Source organism: Dipodomys merriami, unplaced genomic scaffold, assembly GCF_024711535.1.
Source record: "Dipodomys merriami isolate MVZ:Mamm:240054 unplaced genomic scaffold, mDipMer1.0.p SCAF_1, whole genome shotgun sequence".
NCBI lineage: Eukaryota > Metazoa > Chordata > Mammalia > Rodentia > Heteromyidae > Dipodomys > Dipodomys merriami.
Window position 1 is genome coordinate 126428772 of NW_027202270.1, and position 22721 is coordinate 126451492.

At 41.3% G+C, this 22721-nt stretch overlaps 1 protein-coding gene across 2 annotated transcripts in view; it reads right to left on the reverse strand.

Moving 5' to 3' along the window:
- The window catches only part of Ift43 (intraflagellar transport 43), a 75221-nt gene extending 52522 nt beyond the window's left edge, over positions 1-22699 (reverse strand). For both annotated transcript variants that reach the window (XM_069990256.1, XM_069990173.1), the window contains exons 1-2: positions 22634-22699; positions 20115-20207 (exon numbers count right to left, since the gene is read on the reverse strand). In XM_069990256.1, the coding sequence (XP_069846357.1) occupies positions 20115-20207; positions 22634-22687 (147 nt within the window). In that variant the 5' untranslated portion in view covers positions 22688-22699. The remainder of the gene's footprint in view (positions 1-20114; positions 20208-22633) is intronic.
- Between the last annotated feature and the right edge of the window lie 22 nt (positions 22700-22721).

The window sequence follows — 22721 nt, forward strand, 5'->3', positions numbered from 1 at the left end:
TAAGCATTTGGGGAGAAAAACAATGATGCTGGCCTAGCCTCTTCTCCTGCCACTCTGACTACCAGAGGGCATAGTTAATAGGAGTTTTCTAATATGCTAAACACCAAAATGATGGGCTTTCTTTTCTGTTACCACAAACTCCAGGAAGCTACAGCTGTTAAGGAGTGAATGAAAATATGAAGATCCTTTCCAACTACAGGTAGAAGCAAGCCACATTTCTGCTTATTCTCCCCCTATTATAAAATGCTAGCGGCAACTACAAATCTCACTGTGTACAAGTCACTCCTCTAATATACAGTCCAGTTTAACAACAAATTCTAAAAACAAGTGTCTTCTTCAATAATGACTGAGGTCTTCAAGAACTGACATGCTCCTGGTACAATCCTCAGAGCAAATTGAGGCAGGAACTTCAGGAGTCCTCCTGCTTCCCACTCACTAGGTCTTAGAGGTGCCGGAGGCAGATGGGAGGCTAGGACAAACAAGTAAAACTTAGTTGTGTACACAGAGAGAAGTTTGGAGGGTGCATTTAGAGGGAAGTGTCTTCAGATTTGTTGTGGAGGAAGGAAGGCTCTTTACAGTCCCAATTCCAAGAATTGGAAATGCTTCTGCCAACACCCCTACCATGAGGAACAGAGGCATGGTATTCCAGAAAGGTCCATCCAGGGTCCAGAGGTGGAGCTGTGGTAGAATCCCTTAGCCACAGGACAGCTCCACACATTTCTGTAGTTCTCTGGTGGGTGTAATAGTGGTATTTCCTGCATAGCACTTGCATAACACAGCAAAGGGCTAAACTATACTAAACTGGGATATGCTGAGGAAAAGGAGAGGTCCAGGAAACTCTATTTATGGGGAAAGCAAGGCTTGTACTGCATTAGATATATCAAAGAAGAACACTACAGAAACAACCAGATATGATGGTATAGTGATGCCAGGAAAACACAACACTATTCCTGGAGCATATGTTGCCACTCTATTTCTATAATGGTCAATGTCTGAGCCTTTCCACATCTGTCACCGTGGGTACACCAGAGGCTATAAGTGGAACCTGATGCTCCCTCATCACAACTCAGTATTCTAAATTTAAGTAGAAACAAACTGTTTGAAATGGAAGCAGAGGACTGCTTTTTAGTAATATAATGCAGAAAGTCCTGCATATCCTTTTGCCTGGATAGTCAAGCTCCAGAATGTCTGAATGCTGTTTTTAGGAACTCTGATGACATCTAGATACCTAGCCAGCTCCATTCCCAAGAGAGTCTCATGGGTCTCCCCCAAGGGCAGTCTGAAACAAGAAAAGGCATTCTGGCCAGGCCACAATTGTTGTTCATTCTAACCTAGCTGCTAGCATTGGTGTGCTTTCCTTTCCCAGCTGACAGATCAGAGGCTAGGAATGCCCTTACCAGCTGAACTGTCAGAACTCTGGTTCCTAGCTAGGCAATGAAGAGTTGAAATCTTTTAGCCAGGGATTTTTCCATTTGGAAAAGAGATGCTTCCTTTTCATGCCCACCATATCTAATTAAGTCCAGAGAAGACACAAATACATGATTCCCCCCCCCTGAATTTTATGTGTCCAAGTTCTCTGTAAAATGACTCACATCACATACTGAGTATATATTTAAAGGTGAAGAAGTATGTTCTTGATTCATTTTCAAAACTGGACGTTTAAACTATTGGCAGACTGTGACAACCGAGACACTGTTTGCTTGGAGCCCAACAACTCTAGAACCTCCTTGATCAAGCTCTTAGAAAGACATTATGTATCTACTCCCAATGTGTATACTTTGCATGTAATGACCGGATTGGAGACAGACTAGAACTTGACTGATCTTAAATCCCAGAAGACAGGCCTGGTCCTACAATTTACAAGCCTTGGTTTATTCTTCAAATTACTTAGCTTCTGAAATGCAGAAGTATGGCCACAAGGACATCAACTGGAAAAATGATTTCCAATTCTGGCTGACTTTCTGCCAGGTAACATTATCCAAATCATTTTAAAGAAAGAAAAGTCTTAAAATACGCTACACCAAGAGGGACAGAAATAGAAGCTGTGATGGTAGTCCTCTGAGCATCCCTCTGTCCTTTCTTGAATGTGGAGTTTCATCTTGAGTGTGGGAAATGAACACAGTCTGCTGGGGCTGCCACCGATGGGCAGAGGGGGCAGGACCCTACATAGCTCCTGAAGAGAAGTAAAAATACACTCTCTCCAAAAATAAACGGGGGGCAGGAATGACTGTAAGGGTTAGGAGCACGTGACTGCAGGCTACAGTCCTGAAATACCAGCTTGCTACAAAAAGGAGCCTGTGAGAGGCAAAGAGCGGGAAATTCAGGAAATAGTCTCTTTATTTGGTCTCATCCGAATGGGCCAGGATTCAAAGAACTGGAATTACCATGTAAGAGGGAGACTCACAGGCCAAACTTGTTTCTGATCTTTATATGGTTCCCCCAGATTCTTAAGATGCCGGCACAGAAAAATGTTGCAGTGCCAAAAAAGGAGCCTTCTGAGTTCAGGGACTTCTCATATACTCTCATAAGTCCTGGAGAAATCCTACCCCCATTCCCATCCCCACCACCAAAGAAATGAATCAGGCTGTTCTTAATCCAAGTAGCATCCTGTTGCAACACACACACACACACACACACACACACACACACACACGCACGCACGCACGCACGCACGCACGCACGCACGCGCGCACGCACAGATATATGCACAAATTCCCAGCCAAAAGGCATTTACTTAAGTAAGATCCAGTGCAAATTTCACACCTTATCCACTTTTCAGGTCCTAGGGACCATACAGTTCCCACATCTAAACTAAAATTACTAAAAGCCAACCTCCTGTCCTTTCCCTAGCAATTTAAAAGAAGACTGAAGAGAGCTGTTCTTTATATGCTTGATGAAAGGCAAGACATACACTTAGAAATATGTGCACCCCTACAGGGATCCATCCCTCCATTCTGTCTTCCATGCTTCCATCTATCTCCTAAACCCCAGGTCCCATCATACACCCAAGTTTTCCCCTAGTGGATTTAAGATCAAGGAAGATAATAGAACTTACGACTTGTGTTTAACTCAGTAAACACAATTCTATGAAAGAACAAGCTGAAGCGCACATATAAAACAAATTCTATTTTAAACCTAAGAAAGAATCTTGACCATCAATGGATGGTAAAGCGAGGAGGTAAGAGACTGAAGGAAAGATCTGGATATTCTTATGGTTCCAAAGAACTGACCATACATTCCACACTACTGAAGGGAGAGAATGTTCCTTCACAATGAAACTATTTCTTGTTAACTTAGTTCAGTGATCAAACAGCAACATTAATAATGGACATGATGTGCTGCCACAGAGCCATCCAGGAAAAATTCCTGCCAAAAATGTTTCACTAGAACCTAATCAAACCTTCAATATAATTTCCAGCTTACTGGAAATTAGGTGAGGAAAAAGTTAACTGTCACCAGGAAGAGAGAATCAGACAAATACAGAAAGTGAGAATCTTTATAGAACAGTTGACCCAATCTCTTTAAAAAGTCAATGCTATTAAAGGAGAATGAAAGCAAGGTGAAGGATCATTCTAAATTAAAACTTTCATAGAGAGAAATGTAATAATGTGGCTCCTGCTTGGAACCTAAACTGTAAACAATGTATTATAAAAGCAATATTGAGATGGGGGAAAATGATGGAAGGAGTGATACTGTACTTATAAACTGATTTGTTGAATTGAAACCCTTTGTACAGCTACCTAAATTTTTTTTTTTAAATTAAAGCAATTTTTTAGTCAGGCACCAGTAGCTAATTCCTAAAATCCTATTCAGAAGGATGAGATCTGAGGATTGAGTTTCAAAGCCAGCTTGGGCAGAAATGTCTAAGAGATTCTTATCTCTGGTTAACCTGCAATATGCCAAATTGGAAACATGCTGCAAGTGGTAGAGCTCATCAAGCCATGAACAAGGGTTGGGGGGAGCTGAACAAAAGCTTAGGTTCTAGAATTCAAACTCTAGTACAAGGCATGCTCATGCGTGCCACACACACACACACACACACACACACACACACACACACACACACACACACACACACACACACACACACACACACACACACACACACACACACACACACACACACACACACACACACACACACACACACACACACACACACAGCAATTTTGGAGAAAATGAGAAAACGAATATGAATTGGGTAATAAGTGTTAGAGAGGAAGTGGCGCTGTAGCTCAAGTGGTAGAGCGCTTGCCTTGAGCTGAAGAACTGAGGGACAGCGCCCAGGCCCAGAGTTCAAGCCCCACGACCGACAAAAAAAAAAAAAAAAAAAAAAAAAGTGTTAGAGAATTATTAACACTGTTAAGGTATAGCTCTATGGTTTCCTGGGAAAAGAGCATTCTTCACGAATACGCTAAAGCATTTAAATAACAGGTTATAATATTTGTCATTTTTACAGAAATAATGCATCAAAAATATTATATATATGCATTCTATGCAATACAGCCTTATAATTTCAAATATTTTATAAATTATAACAAAGCATGGGAAAATGTTAGTAACAGATGAATCTCAGTGATAGGTGTATGCTATTCATTGTATAACTTCTACTTTTCAAAATGTTTCTAATTTTAATGAAAAGTTGACCCAAATACTAATGAAGTTAAGAGTATGAAGTTTAAGTTAACCAAAGAGAAAAATGGAAGGGTTGGTGTAAGGGAGAGTCCTTTTTATGAGGAATGGATTTACATGTTCAAGGAAGTACTATGTTGAATAGGATCAGAGATATTCTCTATTTAATGGCAAGGAATTCCTACCACCAAGACCAGAGAATAACTACAGCAAAAATCCATCACTAGAAGTGATGGAAAAAATGTGCTTTTATTGTTTTTGTGGTGCTGTGGATTGCTGGCCTCATACATACTAGGCAAGTGCTATAGACCCTTACTTTCAGATATATGTAACTCTCCCAACCCCCACCTTATTGTGACTGGTATTTTGTGTTTATATGCATATATGAAATTAGGATACGGGGAGAGTGTGACTAAAATAACATGATGTAATCTGCTTCTGCTCCTGGCTTTACCACTCTAGTACCAAGATCTTGAGCTTTGCTTCATGTTAAGAGTGATTCCTCCCAGTTATGAATTGTAGCATATTGAATTCTGCGAGAGGCAGCAAGAGGTGAAAATGGTAGAAATGATAACATGGGACAGTTATCAATTTGAGTAGGTACAAAGTAGTTGGAAGCTACATCAAGAAATGAGAAAACATAAAAATATGAGAAAACATAGACTTGATCAGTAGTACTAACCTAGGCATAGTAAAAGAAGGCGTCAACTAATTAATTAATTAATAGGGCCAGGAATGTGGCTTAGTGGTAGAGTGCTTGCCTAGCATGCATGAAGCCCTGGGTTCAATTCTTCAGTACCACATAAATAGAAAAAGCCAGAAGTGGCGCTGTGGCTCAAGTGGTAGAGAGCTAGCCTTGAGCAAAGAAGCTCAGGGACAGTGGCCAGGGCCTGAGTCTAAGCTCCAGGATTGGCAAAATAATAATAATAGTAATAATAGTTAACATCTTCTGAGGGATTACTATACAACCCTCCAAAGCTTCAGGAGAGTTGCTTTGCTGGATCTCATGACTCAGTGAAGCATGCTCTACTACGTAACAAGTTTACAGATAAGGAAACTGAGATCCCCAAATCATTTCATTTGATAAGTCATGAAGCAAGGATTCAAATCCAGGTCAGCATGTCAGTAGAGTTTTCAGAAAGCCAGCCGATACAAGACTTCCTGGTAGCCACATGCATGCCAGCCAGGATGAACTTGGAAGGACACAGCAGCCAGCAAAAAGAGAGAATTGAGCTGGAACCAAATGCCAGAGAATAAGAATCTTGTGCCATTAGCTTGACATTACAAAGAAAACTGGGAAGATCGAACTGAAAAGACCATATGCTTCATTTATATTTGGGACAAAGTCAAATGTACCTACTAACAATACAAATACGTTTAAATAAGATAGGAGAACCAGAAAGTAACATGGGTTAGCACCACCCCATTGGTGAGGCCTCTGCTGAGAGAAAGGGTAAGGATACAGGCAAGATTAGAAAGTGAGGCCAAAAATAAACTGAAACAACTTGAATACTGTGCCAAACTGTGACAGGCTAAATGCAATATAAATCTTTTGCACTTGGAAAGTAGCTGGGTCTTTACTGCATGCCACACGAGAGTCTCCTCATACCAAGGAGTCATTTTGAAGAATGATGGAATCAATAGAGAGGAAGAAGTGGGTTTACCAGGAGGCAATAAGAACAGCCTTTGTTTTTGGTGGTACTCAGGTTTGAACTAAGGGCCTTATGCATGCTGGGCAGGTACTCTACCACTGAGCCATATTCAACTCTTTTTTGCATTGGTTATTTCTGAAATAAGATCTCACTTCCTGATCAGGTAAATACCTAGCCCATGATCCTCCTATTTTTTTTTACTTCCTGCTACAGCTGGGATGACAGGTTCACACTATCATGCCCACCTTAATTCATCCAGATGGTCTTTTCTGTCAGAAACTGTGATCTTTCCCTATCTTGGCCTCTTCCTAATAATACAAGGATGTAGGAGTGGGGATGAGAAGGAAGAGGAGTAAAGAAATAACAATTTGGATTCAAATTCTAGAGCTGCCATTTTATAGCTATGTAGCCTTGAGCTAGTTACATCTTCACAAAGCCTCCTTTCCTTTGTAAAATAAGAGTAGTAGTCATGAGTCCCTTGCAGATGTACTGTAGGCCCAAGTAACAACCCCATGCCATAGAGCAGGCACTTCTTGTTGGAGATGGTCATTATTATTTATCAGAAATCAATAATAAATTGCAAAGTCTGGAGGACAAGTCTTTCATGCCTGGGGTTGATCAATGGCATGGTTTTGATAGTCATGCATAGCAGGGCCTTTGCTTTGGGGCTGCCTTGCATGTGTTTCATTCTGAGATCTTGTTTTCGTCTACTCTGTCTTCCTTACCAGGAAGTCTTTAAAGATACTCAAATGAAGAGGAGGAAACTACAGCTCTGCTGCTCGCTGACACATGCATAAATGACAGGACAGCCAGTATGCAGCAAATGCTCTCAGCGGTGTCATACTTCCCCAGATAGTCACATGCACTTTATAATAAAAAGACCCATATTCCATAGCTCAACAGTCATTACCCTGTGCCCTCAAAGTCACTCATAAGATAGAGCTGCCAGTAGTTTCTGAAGAGGCTGAACTAGAGAGAACAGATTTTAGTCCTGAAAATTATGCTTAGAACTCACCCTGGATTTTCCCACCTTGGATGGCATCCTTTTAAGTTTAATTGTATCCCTTGGGATACATTTAAATCAACTCTAAATCAATTCCTCCTCTTCCTTCTCTTTCTCCTTCTCCTCGTCCTTCTTGGGTCTACATACCTTCTAGACACTTACAAAGACATGCTCCGTTCCCCTATACTTTTTGCTACTCAGCCAACATAAACATTCTTTTCAACTTTCATCATAAATGAAAACCTATACATTTCTGTCATTCTCTTTACTCCCTTCCATTTGTTAAAATCAATCCAACATGTGTAGCCAGAAATGCACAAGATGTGGAGGGTGTAAATTCCCAACACTCTAAGAAGCAGCCCCACTTGGCACCTATGACTTCATAGCTTTGTGTAAGCACAGTCTAGACTTGCTACCTCAACCAAATCCAGAGTGGAATAACTTGGAGTGAGAGGAGGGTGGGAGAAGCAAGCTGCAACCTTTAAGAAACCTGATCTCTCATGAGACTCCTCAGGGGTGATGATGGAAAAGTGGGGGGAGCTTGAAAGAGAGCTATTAATCGTTAGGCTGTCAGCCCCATCTGAAAGGAAGCCTAGCTAGCTCCTTTCCTCATGTTGTGTCACACTGGTGAGATCAGGGACATCACAGGTCACACACTGCAGTTCTTTATCCTGCTTCAGTTGTGACAGCTCAAGGAGAAAACACTGTAAACACAGATGTAAGTCATGGCTGGAAAATTAGCCCCATTGCATATAATTTCTTTTTTAAGATTCACATTTTCTTATGGTAAAGGTGATGTACAGAGGGGTTGCCATTACATAAGTAAGGTAATAAGTACATGTCTAGTCAAACTTGTTACCTCTTCCCTCATTTTTCTCCTACTTTCCCTCCCCCCACCCCCACACCCCAAGTTATACAGATCATTTCCAACATATTGTCTTGTATATATCGCTGTCCCATTGCATATAATTTCAAAATGTCTCCAGTGAGCTTAAAAAAATTTTAACTTGCAGAACTGTTTCTCAAACTTCTGCTTTTCATGAATAATCAGTATTTCAAACAACAATATTTTGTTTAGGAGTTGGGATGTGGTTGACAGTACCAGGTCAGTAACTTAATTTTGTTAATCTTTTTTGAACTACCATTCCTTCTCAAAATCATATCATTAAAGAATGGACCTGCCCAATCTCTTCAAATTATAAAGGATATAAGCCAAGATAAGGAATGGACCTTTAAATTTAATAAACTTAATCTATGAAAAACTTACATTCAATCTTTTCTCATTTGGTAACAAAGAAAAAACACATTCTTAGCTACCAGTGCTAAAACACACTACAGTGTCTTTTTCTGCAATGAAAGATCCCCCAAAATCCTTCTTTAACAACTGCATTGCATATGAGGATAAGGAGACTCCAATATATACGTAGTGATCAAAAGCTCAGCAGAACCATGCCTTAGAAGGCCAGTTCCCAGACAATGAGATTTGTTCTAGGACTAAGGCAAAACAAAAATAGACCTGACCTAACAAAGCCTCAAACTGAACCTGCAGTAACTGAAGTGGTCTACTACCAACAATTTGCTTGTTAAAGCAAAACTCAATGCTTTTTAGAAGAAGATAACCAAATCCAAGTTTCTACAAGGTATCAACCATGATGTACAAGTGAAAATTATTAGACATGTGAAGCAAAGTAAAATGTGACTCATAGTCAAAAGAACAGCAGATTTAAAAACTAACTTTAAGATAACCCAAATACTGCAATTAACAAAGACTTTAAAGAAGTTACTATTCATATAAGCAAAGGACTTAAAGGCAGAGATAATCATAGTGAATAAACAAATGAGGAATCAAGATGAGAATAGAAGCTATATATGAAAAATGAGAAAAAAATTTAGAATTTAAACATATATTATTTGAAATGAAAATTTCAACTAATAATTTAATAATAGCATGGAGACAGAAGAAATAATCAGTGAACTTAAAGACAGATCAGCAAAAAAGGACTGGACTGGTGGTATGGTTTAGATGGTAGAGTTTGATCCCCAGAAAAAAAAAGGGGGGGGGCGGCTGGGATATAGCCCAGTAGCAAAGTGCTTATCCTGGGTTCGATCCCCAGTACCAAAAAGAAAAGACAAATACACAAATACACACACACACACACATAAACACAAACATACAGTTTTTAAAAAAGACAAAATTGGAGGGGCTGGGAAGGTGGCTCAGTGGTAGAGCGCTTGCCTTGCATGCATGAGGCCCTGGGTTTGATTCCTCAGCACCACATAAGCAAAAAGAAAAAAAGCTGGAAGTGGTGCTGTGGCTCAAGTGGTAGAGCGCTAGCCTTGAGCTGCAGAGCTGAGGGACAGCGCCCAGGCCCAGAGTTCAGGCCCCACGACTGGACACCGCCCGCCCCCCCAAAAAAGACAAAATTGGAAAACAAGGGACAAACCTGTAAGATAATGAGAAGTCTAACATTCACAAAACTGAAGTCCTAGAACCTCCAACTGGAGAGTGAAAATGGGACAGAATAACAATCTAAAGAGATACCAGCCAATAAAACTGAGAATTTGTGTATGTGTATACCAGTCTTGGGGTTTGAACTCAAGGCCTTGGCACTGTACCTGAGCTTTTTTTTCCTCAAGGCTAGTGATCTACCACTTTGAGCCACAATGCCATTTCTGGCTTTTTAGTAGTTACCTGGAGATAAATGTTTCCTACCTGGGCTTGCTTTGAACTGCAGTGCTCACATCTCAGTTTCCTAAGTAGCTAGGATTACAGACATAAACCACCAATACCTACTTGTACTGTAGGGTTTATAAGTTCTTTTTAAATATGACATCAATAATACAAAAGTTTTTACATAAAGCACTACAATATGAAGTAACTGGTAATAAGGATTCATACTTTTTTTTTTTTTTTTTTTTGCCAGTCCTGGGGTTTCAATTCATGGCTTGGGCACTGTCCCTGAGCTTTTGTGCTCAAGGCTAGTGCTCTATAACTTTGAGTCACAGCTCCATTTCTGGCCTTTTGATAGTTAAGTGGAGATAAGAATCTCACAGACTTTCTTAATCCCCAGATCTTACCCTTTTGAAAGCTAGGATTACAGGAATAAGCCATAGGCACCCAGCTAGAAATCATATTTTAATCCCCAGAGTATCCACTACAAAAATCATATAAAAAGCTACACCCAAAAAGCCATTGGAAGACTGGGACATAAAAGAAAATGTCTAAATGCAGTGACATATTCTCTATTATTATTGGGTGAAAGTAAGTGACTGACCCAAAATGTTTCAATGACATTCAACCTTAGTGAGTACCTTCCTCTGTAGAGTATCATTACTAAAAGAGTATTTGACTATCATTTTGCTACTTCTCAGTAATTATTGACATTCACAATAATTACTGAGAAGTAGCAGAATGATAGTCAAATAATGAGAAATGACATAGCCTAGCTAATGATTTCAATCTCATGATCCTAAGCAGACTGGACATTTTCCATTGATAGCCTATTCTCTCCAGCTCCTCCCTTCTCCTAAAACCTGGCTTTCTCTCAGGAACCTCATTTCTCCAGCAGCTCTATCAAGTACAGCCTGATCATTCTATAAAACCTCACAAATCCAAGCACCCAAGAGAATGCTCCTGCCTCATTCCCTAAAGTTCCTCTAGACTATGACTCTTCCAAATGGTCACACACTATTTCTCGTGAAGCACTATCTTCTTCATCCCTGTCACTAACAATTGGCCAAACATACACTGATGAAAATTGGGCATTTGGCTCTCTTTCTACCACTAGTCTCATAATTCTGAGTAAAGTAAATTGTTCACAGGAACAATTCAGTTCGCGTTTACCTTCATGGTTTCCTGATTCTTGAAATGCCAATGGCTTTACTATTTTTTCAAATGCCAGTTATAATCTGGAACTGCTCCATCATTGAAATACTTATCATAAGCTGTGATGTCATTGTTAAATTTAAAAAACAAATGTTATTTAAGCATAAAAGGAGAAAATTTTAAGTTAATAATAATGTGAATTTGTTTCTTTTCTTTTTTATGTGTGACAGTCCTGAGCTATCCCTAAGTTTCTTTTGCTCAAAGCTAGCACTCTTACTACTTGTGCCATAGCTCCACTACCAGTTTTTTCTGAGTAGTTTATTGGAGATAAGAATCTCACGGACTTTTCTACAGTGCTGGCTTCAAACCACAATCTTCAGATCTCAGCCTCCTGAGTAGCTAGGATTACAAGCATAAGCCACCAGTACCTAACAAGGTGAATTTTTAAATTTATAATAATGTGAATTGTATGTAAATATTCAACACTAAAAAATGGTGTGGGAAAGTCTGGAATTTGTCTCCTGTTCCTATGCCTCAATGCAAGCCACATCATCTGCCAACTTCTAGTCAATAACAATAGAAATGTATTGACAAATGGCATAGGAACAGGAGACAAAACAGGTCTCAAGTGGTACAAGGAACTCTCATCAAAGATTCCTCATCTAGGGGCTGGGAAGGTGGCTCAGTGGTAGAGCACTCGTCTTGCATGCTCAAGGCCCTGGGTTCAATTCCTCAGCACCACATAAGCAAAAAGAAAAAAAAAGCCGGAAGTGGCGCTGTAGCTCAAGTGGTAGAGTGCTAGCCTTGAGCTGAAGAGCTGAGGGACAGCGCCCAGGCCCAGAGTTCAGGCCCCATGACCGGACCCAAAAAAAAAAAAAAAAAAAAAGATTCCTCATCTAAATGCTTCTTTGCCCTAAAGATCAGTTTGTTTTATGAAATATGAGTATCTCTGTATCTTGAACAATATTGCAAATTTAAGATTCAATTGGGGCTAGGAAGGTGGCTCAGTGGTAGAGTACTTGCCTTGCATGCATGAGGCCCTGGGTTCGATTCCTCAGCACCACAAAAGCAGAAAAAGTCAGAAGTGGCACTGTGGCTCAAATGGTAGAGCGCTAGTCTTGAGCTGAAGAGCTGAGGGGCAGTGCCCAGGCCCAAAGTTCAGGCCCCACAACCAAAAAAAAGATTCAATTGATATCATGCTTTAATTCTCATGTGATACAGAGAAGTAACAGTAAGAACTAGCATGTACCAGGCACAATCCTACTAAGAGCTTTCTATACTCTCTTATTTAATTCTGCAACAACCCTATGAAATGAGAATTACTATTACTTTGGTTTAGCAGATAAGGACATAGACTTAGGGTGGTTTAGTTACTTGCCAGAAATATGCCCAGTTTATTTATATAAACTGGCAGAGCTGAGATTAGAGGGAAAAAAATGATAACAAAAATGTAATCTGAGAAGTCCTCAAATTACAATAGCTAATTTACTGTGCCACTGAACTAAGCTCTCAATAGGTATTTCTCATGTAAAACTCTCAGAAAGGATGAAGGGAATCTCAAAGTGCTCTGTAAACAAAAATATCTACCCCAGGACTTGGAAGAAGCCAGAAAGATGGTATACATTGTCCTGGGGCATTCAAAGATCCTAGACCACAGCTTGTGTTGGAGGAGCTTCTTGAGATGCTCTGCCCTGACACAACATTTCCCTCCCAAACAGTGGCCAGCCCCAAGGATGGGTCAGTGATATGCATTGGCCACCCCAAGGGACAGTTCAAAACTAAAACATGTAAAGCATGACATAAATATGAAGTGTGGAAAACGCATTCCTTATGAACAGCTCCAAATCAAATTCCCCACATCCCTCTTCAGCAATGTTATCAAAGCATCATTCACTCTAGCTGGGTGGAGAGGGACTACGAAAAAGGCTGAAAAATGTGACCAATCAAGAGAGTTATTTTTGTGAGAAAGAAGAAAATGTCACCAAAAAGGGTCAGCAGATAACCCTATTGGGCTGAAAATAACTGTCCGGCTGGCAGACCAGTGAGTGAAAGGCAGAGGGTGAAGGACGTAATGCAAGGCACTGAGGGAGCTCCAGCTCAGGGAGGCTGCCGGGGATGAGGAAATTGGCCTAATTTGGGAACATGAGTCCAGCAGCATTTCTCAGATTCCTGAAAAAGATTCTGGAGAACTTTCAGCTCTGCGTCCTCGGAGGAACACCGAGGGCATGGGGGGAGAAAAGGAACAGCTGTGACTCAAACACTGCTCTTGACAATTGGACGAATAAGGGTGACCAAGTGAGAACTCAATCCCATAGCCAAAGAGTCCAAGAGAAAAACCCAGAATCTCTCTGCTCCCTCCAAAGGCCTTTTCTTCATAGAGGTCTGGGCATTCACTTGTCAAGTAAGTGAGGTCAGGAAGTGGTTAAGCACCTGCTATAGTCAGAGATCAGTTGAGTAACTAAACAACTTATCCAAGGCCTTAAAGTCCCAAAAACCTCACAAGTAAATGAGATGATAATATACCCACTTCAAGAACCAAGGCTTAACTACAATGCTGTATCAGATTGATAGGTGTCAACTGCTACAGTGTAGGATAGGATTATTATTGTTATGAAAAAAAATCTACAAAAGAAAAGCTAACATTAGAAGTGGAAGTGTGGCCTACGTGGTAGAGCACCAACCTTGGATGAAAAAGCCAAATTCAAGGTCAAGTTCAAACCACAGAACTGGTACATAAACAAACAAACAAACAAATAAATAAATGGTTTATAACCAATGAGAATGCTCATCCAAAAGATCAGGCCAAAAATTACTTTTACCTAAATTTAGTGTAATATATCATTATGGATTAAAAGTATTTGGGTTCTTTCTTAAAGGAACTATTTATGTAAGAGCAGAATCATTTTTATCAATAGAATCTCTGCTTAGGTAGAGAAATCCAGTATAGCTAGCAGAGAAAGTTACATATTGCAGACATGTAGACATATCATAGAACTACCTTCTAGTAAAATTCCAGAAACTTCAATTACCATCTATTTAAATTGCTACCTTAACTATGTAACCCATTTGATGACCCCCACACACACACATACACATACACATACACGTACACATGGGTAGCCATAGTTTTCTTCTCTTTTTTTTTCTTTCTTTTTTTTTTGGTTGGTCGTGGGGCTTGAACTCTGGGCCTGGGTGCTGTCCTTGAGCTCTTCAGCTCCAGGCTAGAGCTCTACCACTTGAGCCACAGCACCACTTCCAGTTTTCTGAGTGGTTTATTGGAGATGAGTTTCACAGACTTTCCTGCCCAGGCTGGCTTTAAACTGCGATCTTCAGAGCTCAGCCGCCTGAGTAGCTAGGATTACAGGCGTGAGCCACTAGTGCCCAGCTAGTCATAGTTTTCTTAGGTCATACCATTTGTTGGGGAGAATCATGTAATAGTTACTGTGCTGGAATTCTCTACATGCATTGCCCAAATTGATCTTCACAACCTCCCCCAAGAATTTGGCACAACTGATCTAGTCAAGTCAGTAAATGACACAAAGAGCGCATCTTCTTGGTAGATCAATTCAGTAAAATTAGGCAGTCAGGTTCTCAGAAATTTAAAGAATGTCTAAGCAAATGAAGAGATCTTCCTCTTCTCTCATAGCAGGTGGAAAACTTTAAGTACCTGGACTGCCACAGGTACAGCACAAAGCCCTAACATGTTACAAAAATAACCAAAAGAAGAAGATTTGTGAAACAGGTCACAGGACAACTTCCTCGTGTATGCTAGGATACAGGGTCTTCGCTGACTTGAAATCCAACTTGAAATTTAAAACGCTGGAGACAAATTTTTTAAATAAGCCACTAGAAATATTTCTTCATTTCCTTACTCAACTGTATGGGGGAAAAGAAAAGCTTTGTATAAATACCAGTTATAAAAAAAAATCATGTCAGTTTTGAAGTGCCTATCCAACAGCTACTCCCCTTACCAAGAAAGTGTAGTTATCACAGAGGAATGTACAGGTAAAAACTATACTTGGAGTACTGGCTATGAGACCCAATTCTGTCCTGGCTAAAAGGTCCCTTGAAAGTCAAAGCAGCTGTAAACATATATCCACTTAGTGAGGTCTCTGGCTACTGTATTCCCGACAAGGGGCACACTTAATTGGCATGTACCCTGAGCTTTTCAACTATCTTCCTTCCTAAACCCTGGACAATTACCAATCATCTTGCAACTATGAATAAAAAAGTCATAAGCTCCAAATGACAGAGCTGGAAGCAAGAAGGGACTAAGATGACAGGTCATCCTGCTGTGTCTACACATTCTGCTGTACACATTCCTTGCTATGTTAGGAAAAAAGTTACTTCTTTCAGTAAAGTACTGGACATGAATTTCTGATGTATGGAGCCAGACTCAGCTCTAGTAGATGCAGAAGAATACTGGAAAATAAACCCATTCTAAGAGAGCAGAAGTTTTCAACTTAAGGGGAAACAGGATCTAGGTAGATCAAATAAATCAGTGTGACCTGGTATATATCAAGAAGGACATGGTGCTGAGGCATGAGGATCAAAAGTTCAAGGGTAAGATCTTGCTCAAAATAGTCTGTTTTTCTAAAAGGGCTGGAAGTAAATTTGGTGCTGGTGGCTCATGCCTGAATTTCCTAGCTATTCAGAAAGCTGAGATTTGAGGATTGCTGCTCAAAGCCAGTCTAGGGCAGAAAAGTCTGTGAGATTTTCATCTCCCATTAACCACCTAAAAGCCAGAAGTAGAACTGTGGCCTTGAGTAAAAAAGCATAGGGACAGCTCCCAGGTCTTGAGTTCAAAGCCCAGGACTGGCAAAAAAAAAAAAAAAAAAAAAAAAAAAAAAGGAGGGGGGAGGGGCCAGAAGTGTAGTTCAGTTTTCAAGCACCTACGCAATACCACCAGCAAATTCCAGCCAAGTGTCACCACAAAGGAATGCCAGCCCATCATTCCTGATGGGTGAGAACTTCCAATTTTCATGAGAACAACCAAATCTAAATGATTTTGTGAATTTTCCAATTTTTAAATGATAACTAAATTTTAAACTTGGCACAAATCAAACATGTATGACTGAAGGCTAACTTCAGCCTAAAAGCTTTCAAGTTTAATAGTTAAGAGAAAAAAAAACTAGTAACTCTAAAAACAAACAAAACTACAAGGTCTAGTGAAGTAATAATGATTAGCAACATGCAGAGTACTCATGTATCACAGTATTCAGGGCTTTCCATGTATCAGCTATTGTTTTTGCTAGCCACCCTATGAGATATGTGATATTGTTATCCTTATTTTACCAGTGAGGACACAGAGGCATAGAGACTGATTAACTTGCTCAATCATAGGTATAATGGGTTGCAGCCTGGCTGTCAGCCCAGGCCTGCCTGACCCTGAGGCCTGCCTGGTACACTCTTCATAAAGAATGCCCACTGCAGCCAGAAAGCTTGAAACTCTGCTCCTCAAGGCTTGCCAACCTATGGGATAAATGAGTTGCAGCCCTCAATAAAACAGCAAAGCACTCTCCAAAGACTAATCCATGCACTAATTTATTGAATGGATGGATGCTTGTCATGGCTCCTCAGTTTATTAAAGTTAAATGCACATTTCATTCAATCTACACATCAATCTAGTGGGTACTATTTTCATTATTTGACAGTAATGAAAATAGAGGATTCCTGAGATTAGTGGGCTTAAAATCCAGACTATTAGCAGAGCCCTGATCTTTTGATGCCAAGCCCTGTGTTCTCTCTGCTTCTTCACAATAGCTCCCAACTCCACTATCTCAACCTAACTGTTTGAGAACAATTTCTACTTCACTCTAACACACTAAAGTAACCACACTTGTTTGACAGCTTCCAGGTACCACATTTACATGTTCATGTATATCTTCACAGAGAATAAAGTCAGCAAGAGGGAAAAAATAAATGTATTAAGTAATATACTCAGAGTCGGAATGTAAATGGGCACACACACAAGTCTTGGGATCTAATTTTAGAAAGAAACAGTCAAAGTCGCACACAGCCAAGTAAGCATCTGGCCCTGTGGGAGGCTGCCCACGTTGCTTCAAACCTCAATTAACCCAGGAAGGAAAGGCTGGCACATCCTGGAATCCCAAAAGGAGCATCAGCTGGATAAGGTACAGGATGACTTTTCATCATGTTCTCCTAGAAAAGTATTATGGCTCAGAGTCTCAAAAAGAAAAACAAGCTAGTCTTCCTGAAAACTTGAAAGGTCTATCCCAGTCTGTAGGTAGAATTGAATTCTCACTGCCCTGAATCTCACCTAAGAAACCAGGGAAGGGAATGGTAGGTGAATAAGGCTTGCTGACCTCAGCTTTGGAGCTACCTTGGTATGAGGGTCACCTAAGGCTTCAAGACCTATTAAAGTCATTCCTGGACATCCTGGCTCATCCTAGGGTGACTCATCTATCCACTAACCTCTTTCACAATTAAGTGGAACTTTAATTAGTCTCCTGCTTGCCAATGAGCACAGGAATATAAATTCCATATGGCAAAAGATCTTGTCTCTTTTGATCATTGAATTCTACTCAATGATATCTGGCTCACAATAATATTTGTGAATAAATGAATGAAGGCTAGGATGAATGGATCAGTACCACAATAGATTCTCCTAGATTCCTATGGAACAGGGTGAAATGACCAGAAGCTGTGACGAGGTTTCCAGCAACCCAGTCATTTACTTTTCCTCCCTCTCGCTTGCATTTGAAGATGTTGCTTCACTGTGTAGGTCAAACTGAGCTCCAACTCAATTCTTCTGCCTCAGTCATCCAAGTATCTGTCAGCTTTTTGCTCATTATTTTGGAGATAGAATCTAGCAGACTTTTCTACCCAGGTTGGCCTTGAACTGCCATCCTCTGGATCTGAGTCTCCTGAGTAGCCAAGATTACAGGCTTGAGTCATTTCTCTTGAAAGACATAGACTACTGAAGCTAAAGCTCCCCTAAAATCTGGAATGGTCCTCTCATGACTCACTATCTGCCCAACCCCCACTCAGCATCTAACATATAAAATATACACTGGAAACTCTGCACATCCCCTGGGCAGTTGCAAGTGCACATCTATGCTAGGTATTGTGCCAGGTACTATGATAAATGAGAGGATAAAGCAATAAAATACACCTTCTGCATTTCAGAAATTCACATAAGAGAAGCAGGCAAGAAAACAACTGAAAAAACAATACAATGTAGTAAGTACAATAATGGTAAGGCCAAAGTCACAAACCAACAATCTTCTGGCCAAAACTAGATCATCTGATAACATATCTTGCATATCAGTGTTGTTCTCATCTGATACTTTAGACTGCTAAGCTAAGAGTAGAGCTCGGGGGTAGAGTGCTTGTCTATTATGTGCAAGACCTAGGGTTCTATCCCCAGCACACACACATACATACACACACAAAAAGCAACAAGCTGGGCATCGGTGGCTCATGCCTGTCATCCTAGCTACTCGAGAGGCTGAGATCTGAAGATCACGGTTTGAAGCCAGCTGGGGCAGGAAAGTCCATGAAACTCTTATCTCCAATAAACTACTGAGGAAAAGCTGGAAGTGGCATTGTGGCTCAAGTGGTAGAGCACTAGCCTCTCGCACAAAAAGGCTCAGGGACTGGGCCCAGGCCCTGAATTCAAGCCCCAGGACCAGCCAAAAAAAAAAAAAAAAAGGAAGAAGAAGAAACAAAACAAATAGCAACAATGACAATAACAAACCTTCAAGCTAGCTTCTCTTGAAAAATCTGATCATCACAGTAATCTGTTTGCCTACAGCTTCAACCAGCTTCACTAAGTAGCAGTTGTCCCTTTGGAAGAGGCACCTGCCCCACAGTTTCTAGTACCTCCACCACAATGTGCCCCCTAGGGTCACAAGGCCAAGGGCTGGTCACCAATTTTGTCAGGCTGCCATAGTTATTACTGATGATTTGCTATACCCAATACTTACATCTAAGTGAAAAAAGGAAAGAAGACAAACTGGCAAGGACTCATTATCTTGCAGAACAGACAGACCTGGAAGAAGACAATGAGTGTAAAATGGGACCAGTCCTAAGGAAGTGACAGGAGGGAGCTCTAAGTCAGCCAGCAGAAGTCAGGGAAAACTAACAAAAGGGATGGTCTTCAAGTTGACTCTTGAAAGGCAGATTTTTCAAATAGTAAGAGGAAAGTAAAAAGAAGCTGTGAGTAAAAGAGTGCCCTGGTCAGGGCTGGGAGTGTGGCTTAGAGATAGAGTGCTTGCCTAGCATGCATGAAGCCCTGGGCTCATTCCTCAGTACCACATAAATAGAAAAAGCTGGAAGTGGTGCTGTGGCTCAAGTGGTACAGTGCTAGCCTTGTGCAAAAGAAACTCAGGGACATTGCCCAGGCCCTGAGTTCAAGCCCTAAGACTGGCAAAAAAAAATGTTTTGATAATAATATTGCTCATCTCTCTTACCCACCCTTCTCAAAGAAGCAAGGTGATTCTTCCCAGAACTCCTGGCCACTAGGAAGTTTCCAGGGAAGCAAGGCGAGTAAATAAGCCCTTTCTGCAAACTGCTGAAAATACAGGTCCCTGCTAAGAGCAAATATATAATCCAACCTGATCATCTGCATCTACCATTGGCATTTATTCAGCAGGAATTAAAGCCTAAATTTTGACTGAAAGATAAAGACTGAATTTTGAAACTTCCCAGACCCTTGCTGCAGCTAAAATTAAAAAGCTCTACACCAATAGTTTGGTGTAGAAACTAGTCTGTCCTCAAAAAAAAAAAAAAAAAAAAAGTTGCTCCTCTCTCATTTCCTGCTAATTGGAAGAGAATTCCAAAACCAAGATAAGAGGAAGGGCTGGCATGCCAGAGAAGTATGGAATACCAAATCTTTGTTCATTGACAAATCACTCATTCATAAAGAACATTTTCTGCAGTGGTTGTCTGTTTGTATACTGGGGATTAAACTCAGAGCTCCCAGCTGCAAGTGCTCTCCTCTTGAGCCATACACCTCATTTATTTTTTTAGCACTCACCTCTCCAGTCAGAGGCAATGAAGAATTCTTGCTACTGAAATAGTCCTCAGTCTGGGCTGGTTCTTGTTGAGCTCGGCGACCCATCTTGGCGCCCTGGAAAGACAGACAGAGGGTAATGCTGATGGTGATCAAACGTTATTTAATCCATTATGAGGATGGCAATTCTGGGAAGGTAAGCAAGGACCAGGTTTAGGATGACATGATGGAGAATGGTATTTTGAATAACTTGGATAAATTCATACAAAGTGTTCTAATTCCTTAAAACCAGGTACCTGAGGTTAGTTCTACTATCTAGATAGTATCTATTCTACTATCTATTAACTAGAAATGGGCTTGTGACAATGAAGTTTACTTTTTAATACCTATAAGGAATGGCAAAAGCAAAGTTACTTTTCTACTTAAGACTGCAGTTAAGCTGGGTGCTGGTAGCTCATGCTTGTCACACTAGCTACTCTGGAGGTTGAGATCTGAGGATCACAGCTCAAAGCCAGCCCAGGCAGGAAAGTCTGTGAGCCTCTTATCTCCAGTAAACTACTCAGAAGAAGGCAGAAGTGGGGCTGTGGTTCAACTGGTAGCACACTAGCCTTGAGCACAGAGGAGCTCAGGGACAGAGCCCAGGCCCTGAGCTTAAGGCCCAGGACCAACTGGCAAAAAAAAAAAAAAAAGGGGGGAGGGTGGGGGTGAAAAAAAAGCAGCTTATTGAGCAGATGAATCATTTCTGCAAGTAAATAAACATTCCTGATAATAGGCAACTCCTTTTCTTCTCAAGGCAGACACTTCTATTCCTTCACCCAAGGCTCCCCTTTTCCATTTGCTGTAGTATCTAAATATGATATATGACATATAGTGTGTTAAAATCTCAAAGATGCCCCTAATTGCTGTTTACTAAAGCTCTAACAACTGACATGTGTTTTAAGGTTTTAAACATTTTGAAACTCTTGTCTTTAAAAAAGGGCCACAGGTTAAAAAATAAAAATTGAAAAAATAAAACACAAAACACCTTAAACCTAATTTATATAATTTGAAAACTGTCTGTTTATTGCCTATTTTCTTCTAATAAGACAGAAGACCCATGTTTTGGTCCCTGCTGTCTCTCTATCACCTAGGTCAATGAATGACAGAGTAGGTCTCAATATACATTTATGGAAAGGAATGAGCAAGTATAGCCATATCCTCAGATAGATAGTAGAAAAATTCGTGTATCAGAAAGGCCAGATAAGCTCCATATTCTCCTTAGTCAAATAGCCTGCTTCATTCTCTAATTTGCCCATCCCTGGGAGAGGTGTTCCTCTCTGTACCTTGGAGAGAAGACACCCAATGCTATTCCACAACTTTAAAACACTTGCAAAGTTTCACAGCAGATACTAAGGCCTACCCTGTGGCCCAATCTTTTAGTGACTACAATCTTGACTAATTTTAAGGGTTATACCTTGGCGCTGGTGAATTATGCCTGTAAGCTTAGCTACTTAGAAAGCTGAGATCCGAGGATCATGGTTTGAAGTTAGCAGAGGCAGGAAAGTCCTTGAGGCTCTTATCTCCAATTAAACACCAAAAAGCTTGAAGTGGAGATGTGGCTCAAGTAATAGAGTATAGTAATGGGCAAAAGAGCTAAGGGACAGAGCCCAGGCCCAGAGTTCAAGCCCTAACCTGTCACTGGCAAAAAAAAAAAAAAAAAACAAAACTCCAAAAACAACACACACACACACACACACACACACACACACACACACACAACCCAAGTTATAGAGGCCTGACAGGAGTTGTGAATTCAGGTCTGGAATTAAGTTCTGTCATTTACTGGCTATCCTAGGGCCAATCGCAGCTCTTGGAGGCAACCACAGCTAAGCTCTTCAGGTAAATTCACACACATCTAGCACTGTATTAAGTGCTTTCCATGTATGCATCTTCACAGCAGCACGTCCATTTCAGGCCCAAGGAAACTGAGGCTCGGGGAAATTACGCGTTGTTGTTTTTTTTTTTAAGCTTTGTCACAGATGACTTCGGGGCCTAATTTCTCCGCTACATTATAAATCGTTCAAAAATCTCGATGACTTCCAACCATGAAAATGAGGCTACCCCCATCTCCCTAGGGGTGCGGGTCTGACAGGGAGGAAAAGGCGTTCCCCCAGGCCTCCTCGCCGCGCCCAGGAGCCTGGCAGCTTTGACCAGAGCACCCCAAGGGAAACCCGGGATGGGGAGCAGGCGCGAGGGTCGGGTCCAGGCCGCTCCCGCCCGTCACCCCGGGAGCCGGCGGTTACACGCCAGGCTCGCACTGGGGGCCCCCGGCTCAGAAATCCCCCGTGGTCCCCGTGTTTCCCTACGTGTTGAAGGTTTTCAGGAAAGCCTGCCGGAGCCTCGGGGGCCTCGAGGGCGGGGCGGGAGGCGGCGGGGTCGGGCCGCCGCCGAGCGCTGCGGGGCCGCCGGCCCGCGGCCGAGGTGCCTCCGGGGAGCCGGGCCGACGGGGTCGCTTCTCCCCACCCGCCTACTCCGGAACCCCAGTTCCCCTCCTCCGTCCTCACGGAGAACGCCGAGTCCCGGCGCAGATCCTCGCCCAAATCCAGCAAGTCTTCCATCGCGGCGGCCTTCTGACGTCACTTCCTGGAAACC